At 36.4% G+C, this 10,762-nt stretch overlaps 1 protein-coding gene across 1 annotated transcript; it reads left to right on the top strand.

Annotated features, from left to right (window-relative positions):
* Positions 1 to 4,451: 4,451 nt before the first annotated feature.
* LOC131864826 (ankyrin repeat-containing protein At5g02620-like) lies at positions 4,452 to 7,432 on the top strand. Its single transcript, XM_059215294.1, has 3 exons — positions 4,452 to 5,182; positions 5,593 to 6,152; positions 6,423 to 7,432. The coding sequence occupies exons 1-3, from the start codon at positions 4,663 to 4,665 to the stop codon at positions 7,320 to 7,322; spliced, it is 1,980 nt and encodes a 659-aa protein (XP_059071277.1). The 5' UTR covers positions 4,452 to 4,662; the 3' UTR covers positions 7,323 to 7,432.
* Positions 7,433 to 10,762: the final 3,330 nt, after the last annotated feature.

Raw genomic sequence — 10,762 nt, 5'->3', positions numbered from 1 at the left:
AGCCCCTCGTATCAGTGGACCCTGTGATAGTCGCAACGACTCTCCCCCTCTACCTCTCCTCTGTAATCATCCTCCTCCACCACCTCCACCTCCAAATCCCCCTCCACCACCAAATCCTCCTCGTCCTCCACCTCCTCCTGCTCCACCAAATACTCCACCACCTCCATCTCCTCCTCCACCTTTTCCTGCTCCACCAAATCCTCCTCCACCACCTCCATCTCCTCCTCCTACTCCTCGACCTCCTCTCTTCCTCCTTTATCATCTCCTCTCATCCTCAAAAGGTGGTATAGGCTCGATCGGATCTGAAATCTATATAATCAGATGTGCAGTATGATACTGTGTGTACTCCTCTGTCACCCCTGCATCGACAATCTCAGGCCTCATATGCCCTGGTCTCGCCTGTAAATTCTGGAACTCTATCAAGGCCTGATCATATGGTAACATTGGTCCCCACTAAAATCTCTCCCGTACTACCCATGCATACTCCCCTGAGCCTCTCGACAATCCCTACCTCCGTCAAAACTGCCTCATCACTCTCCCTGGCACCTGTCTCTCTATAAGGTAGGATGTGCGCCCAATCAAAAAGTGTGTCATAAATACATACAGTAGCACTTCTGCATCATCCTCCCAAGGCTCACACTCGATATACAACCTCCATATCACTGTATCTAGGTCATCTAAAGCCCGTCACAAAAAATCCAACTTCCTCAGATGGGGCTGGCTCATCATCCCTCCATACATATAAACATAGGGCTGATATATCACCCTAAATATCAAGTAGACTGTTCGTGTGACTGGCAAGTGCTCCCAAGCCCAGATGTGTAGTAATGTGATCCCTACTGCTAGTGATCTCTTCTCTCGGTACACCACCTCGTGTAGCTCCCTATAAATATGTGCTAGCACACATGGTCCCCAGGCATAGTGGGTCCTCTCAGTCATCATCTTCTCAATCACCTGGTCCCAACCAACGGCTAGTCCATGTGAACGTCAGTCGGGGCACACCAAACCCCCGACGATCCTGGATAAAACTATTGGTAAAGGCTCATACAATGCTACTATGTCCTCCTAGGATACAAAGTCATCCTCAATATAAACATCATCAGCAAATATTCTCTACACCGTCGTCGTCCCTAATGCTTGATCATAGGTCACCAGCTCCCCTCTAATCAGGATGTGTAGTATCCTCCACACATCCTCTAGCATCACTGTCATCTCTCCCATCGCCAGGTAGAAGGTACATATCTCACTATGCCAATGCTCGGCCAGTGCTGTCATCAGTCCGCAATTCATCCGAATCACGGGACGATAGATCATATCGTACAAACTAGTCGCAGCGACGCAGAATCTGTCTGCCTCTGTCAGCTGCTATGTGGCAGGATGCTGCTCCGGCATCTGTAGAACAGGCACGTCCTCTTACACACATCAACAAACATTAGTTGTTTTGGTACAAACTTTCTTAAGTTTTCAACCTAGACTATCAACAGATACTTTGATCAAGTATCTTCGGGTCTCAATAGGTAATCGATTATGGCAATCCTAGACTACAACAGACATTTATCATAATGACCTAGTCTCAAGGGGGCTGCTATAATTCACCAAAACAACCAATCAAACAATCAACTGAGACATCAGGCTATGTTCTCTAACACTGGGGAATTTTTATCACAATAGTGCTATTCTGCTCACAATAGCGCCACAATTTGTGCACAAAAGTGCTAAACAATCAAACACGCTAAATTAACTACACAACAATGCTATTCAATAACAACAGCACTACAACAAACATACAAACGTGCTAATACTACAATACCACTACTACTATGTAATGAAAGCACTAAACCTAACACAAGCGCTACAACTACTATACAATAGCACCATTGCGGCATAATAGTGCTATTCTAGGCGACAATAGCATTAAAACATGGTTTTAGCGCTATTATCTTGATTGGACTTTGATGCCTGAAAAAACATGCCAAAAATGCACAAAACACAAAATTCAAAATTTGTGTATAGCTGGTTTGTAGTTGTCTGGCTGTTGGAATCGACAGATCCACTCTAGCCGGTGATCTTCTATAGGCATAGGCATGATGATCGTTGCTCACTCCTTCACCAAAAATTCCCTATCAGAGCTCTAAACTGCCAAGGAGATAGGTGCAAATGAGCCTATTTTTTCCCCTTCCCCCCCATATATACCATCCAGCCCTAACCCTAATTCACCCCGCTTACTGTTGTGGTCCCTCTAAACTTCCAACGTCTCTCATTTCCTCATTTTACCCCCATTTTTCTCCCATCATTTCACCGTTATTGCTAATTTCTTGTATTCTACCTCCCCTCAACTTCTTGTTCTTTTTCGAGAGATCACCCGATTTTTTGAAATTTTTTAGCCCATCTGTCGAGGGGACATAGCACCCACTAAATTAACATTTATGGGGCATATTTCTTCACACCTATTTTTCTTTCTTTGAAACGATGTGATAAACCGCACCGTCTCAAAGAGGGGCAAAAGTAGTCACATAAATCTGTCCATTTAATTAAATGAATATTTACTATTTATTTGATTATTTAACTATTAATAATCAGTTAATTAAATTAAAATTTAATTAATTCATCCTCAGCCTCTTCTCCTATTAATTAAATAAATTATTCAATTTATTTAAATATTAATTAAGCTACATTCTTAAGGAATTAAATGAATAAAACATATTTATTGAATTTAACCCTCTTTCCTCTTTTAAATAAATAATAAAATATTTATTTAAATCCTTAAACTACTCCCCCCCTCCCCCCACTTGCATTCTCCTACAAATGCAAGTTGCACCTATTTAGTTGAAATAAATGAATTTTATTTTAATTAAAATCCTATTTTCCCTCACCCACCAAACCCACTTACATCTTAAATCCCCTTCTAGACAATTCTAACCACTTTCTAAATTCTTCTAAACCATTCCTAATTTGCCTAATCCATTTCCTAAATATTGTCACATTCCTAGGCAACTTGAAGTCACTTCTCAAAGCCTCAAAGTCTTTGAAAAGCATTAAAGGCTTTATGTATTCAACAGGTTAACGCCTAAAGTATTCCAAACCATTAATGGCTCTTACATGACCATTAATGCTTAACTCAACTCACCCACATGGTTAGAGACTTTCCTCTAACTTAACCATCCTTTTGACTCATGGGTCTCTTCAAGCATTAATGGTTAACTCAACTCACCCACTAACTCTTGTACAAGAGTTTAGCCATTGGATAAAGGCATTATTCATTGGATAGCGACTTTATTCATTCAACTCAAGCTTAACCTTAACTCCTAACCTAACCTTCATGTCATTTCAAGCATTTAATGCTTCTTCCCTCTCCTCTCAAGCCATCTCATGTTGGCATTTGTCATCCTGGGATTGGGTTGAAAGCCCTCACATGGATCATAAATCTTTCTATCTTGACCCTTGTTGAGATTACTTAATCTCAACCATCCATTGCCCTATTTTTCCTATAAATAGAGCCCATTCCTTCATAATTCAGATCCAGAAATCTTGTATGCATCTAATCTATAGTGAAATTTAAGAGATCATTTTAGGAGTCATCTAATCTACATTGTTATTTTGGTTAAAACCAAGATAGCTTAATTAGGCTTTCTCATATTTCGCTTGCATTTGCATATTTTAAATCATTTTTCATAAATCTTGAATCTCCATAAGACTTCCATAGTAGTGCAAAGAGCTAAGGGCTACACTCATGTGGAACTTGGAGAGGAGAGGAACAAGGGAGAAGCTACTATGAACATGTTGGCAAGCATTTGGAAGGGTCTTGTGTCTTTCTTTTGTTTTTGCATACTTTCCATTAAATGTTTGATCTCTCTTCATATGCTTGCTTAGGATCGTATTTCGTTTATGATACTAACACTAACAGTTGATTCTTGAGTCTTTTGTTTGTGTTCCTAACATCCTATTTTGCAGTGCATCGGTTATAGTAAATGGTACATGTATAAAAATGTGTGTAAATAAAGACAACATAATGTGCAATGTATGAAAATATATGTAATTGAATAAGAATGATAGAATGAAAAGAAAGAAATTAATTTAAACAACAGTTATATCGTTTATTGAAATATAACTATATTAAATAATTATCTAATCCACTGAAATAAACTCAACATTAAATAAAATGTGTACATATTTCACATAGAATAAATTATTAAATTATAAATGATAAAAAAAATTTGTATTTGATTTCAATGTACACTTTCATCTAAGAAAAATAGACATTCCAACTATGAAAAAGTTGTAGTAATTTTGACGTGTAGGATCACTTCAAGTATTAAAAAAATAATGTTCTAGCAGAACACCCCATAGTCATATTATTCGCACCAAACTAGAGTAATTACTTGGCACCCAATCAAAGCTAATTAACACTGGTTATTTGCACCCAGTCAAGGTCAAAATGTTGTATCTGTTCCAACGAAAGAAAAAGTGAGATTCCAACTAAAGTTGTGGAAACCCTGAAGTGTAAGATGTGGATACTTGTATTTTTAATGTTTCCCTTGTGGAAAAACTGAGACCACATATTCTATTATGTAGTTTCTGGCATAATACTGAATGTAGTATTATTCAATCCTATTACAAAGAAGCGTGCCTTGGTGTTGAAGGCTGTAACGGCAGATATTTAGCATGGCCACTGAGGGTCAACAACTCGGCGGAAGGATCGATCCTGACGCCTTCAAAGCTGCGGTAACGCGTTTAAGGATCGATCAACAACTGAGTTCCCAACTTAAAGCAGCTCTCAACAATATTACACCTGGAGGGGAAAATACTCTTCTCCATTTGGCTGCTAGTGTAGGAAATCTACACTTCATTCAACAGCTCCTGCAACTCAATCGTCAACTTCTGAAGGAAACCGATCCCGAAGTGAAGCCTCTGCTTGTGAATGCTACCAATGCCGAAAAGGATACTGCGTTACACTTGGCTGCGCAGGGAGGTTTCTCCAACGTTGTGAAGATTCTACTCCAACAACCAGAAAGTGGTGTGGATCTCCGCAATAAGCTTGATGAAACAGCTTTGTTCAAAGCCTACGAAAGCGGCAATTTAGAGACAGTGAAGGCAATATTTGACGCATCTCCGTCGAGCTTACTCGAAAGTACGGTGCACAAGAGGAACTGTTTATCTGTTGCAGTAAACAGAGGAGATTCAGGTTATTTTATTTCGATTTTAGGATTTCTTTGCCTATAAGTTTGTAAAAGTATCTGCTAAGCATCTCCTAATTTAACGGTTCAAGACAAATATCATTTTGTCCCCAATTTTTTCTTTATCTTAAATAACACGAGGATGATTGTCTATCATGTTTCAGTTCTTTCTATTTTTTCAAGTCGTTTGATTATGTTGTTTCTATTTTACTTCAGCTTCTGTTCGTTTACAGTTGATAACCAATGAGTTCTTCTTTACTTCTTCGTGTATTTAGTTGAATTCTGTATTTATGTTGTTATATTAGTTGAGGTCTGTATCGCTTCAACAAAGGTAAATTAGGCATTCTCTTACCCTTGGCCCTTCTTGAAGAACATCTTATCTAACTTAAGGCAATGATTTTGGATGCTTCTTTTACAGATCTAGTTGATCATATACTAAATTTATCAGATGCGAAGCAGTTAATCCAACGTAAGGACGAACTTGGCAACACAGCTCTGCATATAGCTGTTGAAAGAAACTACGTGCATATAATAAAGAAGTTAATAAAATTTGAGGCCGAACTGTGTTATTGGGTTAATGACAGCCAAGAAACTCCCATCTGTGTGGCAGCGAAATTGGGTCATCTGGAAGCAGTACAAGAGTTGATAAATGAGAGGCCAGACGCTGTCGAAATACGGAATAGTTGTGGAATGAACGTTCTGCACTTAGCTGCCCTAGTTAGGCAAGTGCGAATTGTTGATTACCTGAACGAAGAGGTAGGCTTATCATACTTGGTCAACAAGGGACTTGACAAACCTCCACATGAAGAGCCTCTGCGAAGTGGAGGAAAGACAGATCCGGCTGAAAAGAAAGATCCAAAAGATGAGCCCGTGAAAAGTGGAGGAAACACAGATGCGGGTGAAATGAAATCTCCTTTTTCGAGGATAAGTGAAGGAGACACACCACTGCATATTGCAGCAAAGAAAAAAGACTTGAATGTAAGTCTCTTTTTATACAAACCTCTGTTTGTCACTGCTGAAGTTTGTTCTTTCAACCAATTACTGTGTACAGCTATATAAGTTTTGGGTTTGTGTAGATTCTTAATCTAATCTCGTCTATATATAGAGTCAAATTACTGAAAGTATTTCTACTGAAGACAGAAATTAAAATCATCACGGCAAGAACTTCCGTAGAAGAAATCTTTATGCATAGTTAGTTCCAATAGATCATTTAATTTTTATGAACTTATTTGAGTTTGCATTTTTCAGATGGTGAAGTCGTTGCTTTGTATAGCGGGGATAAACAAGTTTGCTGTCAACAAGGCAGGCTTAACGGCCTTTGATATCGTGAGAGAGAACACGCACTATCACGAATCTGACAAGATAATTTCAGTTCTGGCCAGTTATCCTTCCAATCGCAAGCCATTCTTGTACAGCGCTCCAAAGGTGAGTGCAGAGAAACATGAGGTTGCTGTTGAGATGGTGGACAAAACATATGAGGACAGGCGCAACACAGAACTAGTGGTGGCAGTTCTATTAGCGACAATGTCATTTACGGCAGCTTTCACTGCTCCGGGCAGTTTCGTGACGGACGATGGGAATGGAAATGGGGACTCAAAGGGATCGGGAATTTCGCCTGCGCCTGCGCCTGGAACTGGCTCAGACAAGAGTTTAGGTTCGCCGATTCTGCTTCCGTTGGCCTCCTTCAAGGTTTTTCTCATCTTTGATTGTGTGGCATTCTTTCTGTCGCTCTTAGTGGTGCTGATGTGGCAGATGAGTACACCTATTACCACGGGAAATAAGGTATTGTTCCTCTGTATTACCAACCTATTGGTTTGTGCCACGTTTGCCTTTACGGCCTATGGCTTCATGCTTGCAGTGTATGCCATGCTTTCCAACATGAATCCCGAGCTGGCTTGGTTCATTCTTGGGGCGTGCTTGATCATCTGCTTCTGTGGTAATTTCACTTTTTTCTACATGGCTGCAAAGTTTACAGTGAAGAAGGCTAGGTTTAACCACCTGAACGGTCTACTTCCTTTTCTTTCTGACCGTCTGGGGGAATACGTGTGGATAAAATTAGAAAGATGGGGGCTTTTGGACTTGGTGCGCCGGTCCAAAACCAAGTGGCTTGCTATCCTATACTACCATAGCAATGAGAACGATAAATAAGGTTTGGGAAAGTTGCTTTTGCAAGTCTGATACAGTGTTGCAGCTTCTTATTTCTACATGACTTTGATCGTATTCAACTATGTCTTATAATATTAAATGTTTTCATATTATTAGAAGTGTACAAAGTATCTACATCTGTGTTCAAATCAGATACTTGCGTGCTTAGAGCTGATTTGATATGTGTATGCTTCAAGTTGAATGTTAGATTTACTGTCAATAATATTTTTGTAAATTATTTTTATATTTAAATGATTATATTTATGATTCTTGAAAACAAATAAAGTGTATAAGGGTGTTTAGTCTTTTGATTGAAGATTGTGGGTTCTTGATGAATGGATAGATTATTTTGCCTTTGTATTTGGAAATGCAATCTCTCTTCATTACAAAAGAGGGTGGGTCCATATAAAGTAAGGGACCTTATCTAGACATGATCATACAAGTACATCATTAAAAATGCATTCCTTATGAGAGCCTAAAAGATAGAAGAAAAATATTCCATGAATAGCTTCCATCTCACAAGTGAACTTTTACGAATAAAATAGGAGATTGCTCAACTAAGTAAGAAATATGAACATTTGACTAACCTAAATTTACATTTATAAATATGAAACCAAAAAATCCAACAAAAATCATTTGTAAACATAAAAATTAATAGGTAACACAGTAACACAAAACATCTGATCATCCAAGCTTGTACTTTTGCAACTCTAGATGGGGAAGGTAAAGAGCATTAGTTGGTAATTTATTTATTTATTTTTGTTTAAATATGAGGCTAAGGTGTGTAATTATGTGGTCAATCATGTGACTATAGAAATGATCCTAGACAATCAAATGACTAGATCTAAGGAAAAAAGAACTAGATGAGAGTTCGTGTGTGGATAAGTGTCATAACTTCTTAGATAAGTATAATGTATGGTAGTGTGCGCATATAAAATTAGGTAACTATTCATGGGAATGCATATGTATATTAATATACCTAAGGATAGGAGAATAGTCAAAATTCCATACAATATTGCAGTATTGTTCATAAGATATATGTATCCAAGCATTTCCTAAAAATATTCACAATATTGCATAGAAAATAACATATATATGCTAGTTTCATAATTATATTTTCCGTTACATTGAATTGTGTCTGAATCCTAATTGATCATGCATCAAAAATATTATAGCACTCAAAAATGTTCATGTAAATTTGATATCTAATTAGATATAGATTATATGAAGTTGATGTGTCCATATAAGTAATCAACCCTATTAAGACATGATAACTTAAATAATAATTTAACTATATACTTTCAACATGCTCTCATCATGAGAACCTACAAAATAGAAAAACAAATGTCCCATTGGTAGCTTGTATCTTACAAGTGAAATTTGAGAACAAAAGAGAACATTACTTATCAAAATGTCCCCTTAGTTTGAATTAATTAAAGATAGGTGGGTAATAGAAAATTGATAACTATATCTATTATATTTAGAAATACATATCATGAATAAGGGTATGTAATATTTTGATTAACTAATTTTGATTTCTAATGAAGATTCTAGATTATTTTATCTTTGTAATTTAGAAAGGCAATCTCTCTTCATAAATATGGTCTCAAATTCTATATTAATCCTTTGTTCTATAAAGTTAAAGATTAGAATTATGGGTCGAATTTGTGATCATGAAATCTTTATATTCTTATGGCTTGACAAACATTTTGCTTCCCTCTAGGTGAAACTCAATCTAGTCTTATCTTCTTAAACATCTCGAGACTATCAATAGTTTGAAATAACTTGAATGATCTTTATTATGTCTTTAAGAGATAAATTTCCTTAATTAAATCCCTAGAAAATGTACAAATATTGATGATAGCAAGCAAGGGCTATCAATTACAAGTTTGTTATTCTTTTTCATTTATTAAATCTAAATGTTTCACTATTTATTCTACTTTAATACTAGACAATGAGAGAGGATTCTTGAAAGATGACAAATATGGAATAAATAAAACTAAATTTCATTAAATTGTAACTCATAACACCTAATGATGTAAGCTTCTTTTTTTTTTCAACTCTAGGTGAAAGTAAAAAGGATTATTTGGTGAAAATTAATTATATTTATTAATTTTTAAATATGAGGCTTAGGTGCCGAATTTTGTGGTCAATCATGTGACTAGAAAAATAATCTTACACAATCAAATGATTAGATCTAGACAAGTAAGAACTAGATGAGATTTTTTTGTAAGGGTGAGCGTCATAACTTCTTAAATATAAACAAAATGTATGGCAGCATGCACATATAAGGTTGGGTAACTATTCATGGGAATAAATGTGTGTAATAGGTAGATAGAAGGATATGGGAATAATTTCAACTCCAAATAAAATTTCACCATTGTACATAAGATACATGTATCAAAATATTTCCTCAAAATAATCACAACATTGCATCGAACATAACATATATATGTTAATTTATGTCCTATCCTTTTGGTGGTTCTTTATTCTCTATCTTTTGATGACAAGACTCCCTTTTCAAAATAATGTGATGATTAGAAAAGTTCATTTGTCTGCTTTGAAGGTGCCTACTCCACTACTCTGAAATGTTTTACGAGTAATGTTGATGCTTCTTTGACTATTGTTCATTGTAAGAAAAGAAGTTAGTCCTTGATTGTTCCTAACATAAATGCAACCTGACTAAAACATTGGAAATATGTCATATTGTTCTCTTTTTAATTTATTAAATACAATAAAGCTATTATTCATTTTCAAAACAATTTACTCCACTTCCAAAAACTGACAGCCATGAAATCAATTTCTTCAAGAGAATCACCTTTCTGTCATATTGTCATTTCATGTCTTTTTTAACAGCTATGCCCATTTTTCTACTTTAAAGTGAGGATGCATTCTAATGTGTAGAGCCGTATCCATTTCACAACAGAATAGTTTATGTCACATTATTCACTGATATTATAAGGAAGCATCTTGACCAGCCTTAGAAAATGACGAAAGAAAGATGTCATGTCAACTAACCACGAATAGACAAACAGAACGATTAATCACTTTAGTGTTGGCACTCTTTCGCGAGGTCGTAGTCATGGGGTTAATGTTGACGATGGACACTTCTTTCTGTCATATATTTTCCACGCCTTTTAGACTTGATGTCCATTTTTCTCTTTATGTTTAAAGAAAGTCTATTATTGCAATATGTGGAGCCGCATCCATTTCACAGCATAATACTTTGTAATCACATTATTTAATATTGTGTAAACAGATGTTCAAGACTATCGTCAAGAGCCTAGCAGAATGATCAATCACCCTAGAAAAAAAATTATCTTGAATCTAAGGGTCGGTAGGTTAGATAAAGCTAAGAGTCGTCACTAACCTGCAAATTTTTTAGAGTATAAATGTAGTAGAAAAATAAAACTTCATGGCAATAGAAAAGAAATTTCATGGCA

Source organism: Cryptomeria japonica, unplaced genomic scaffold (genome assembly GCF_030272615.1).
Source record: "Cryptomeria japonica unplaced genomic scaffold, Sugi_1.0 HiC_scaffold_95, whole genome shotgun sequence".
NCBI lineage: Eukaryota > Viridiplantae > Streptophyta > Pinopsida > Cupressales > Cupressaceae > Cryptomeria > Cryptomeria japonica.
The sequence above is the reverse complement of the archived record's forward strand: the minus strand, read 5'-3'. Positions and strand labels throughout refer to the sequence as shown.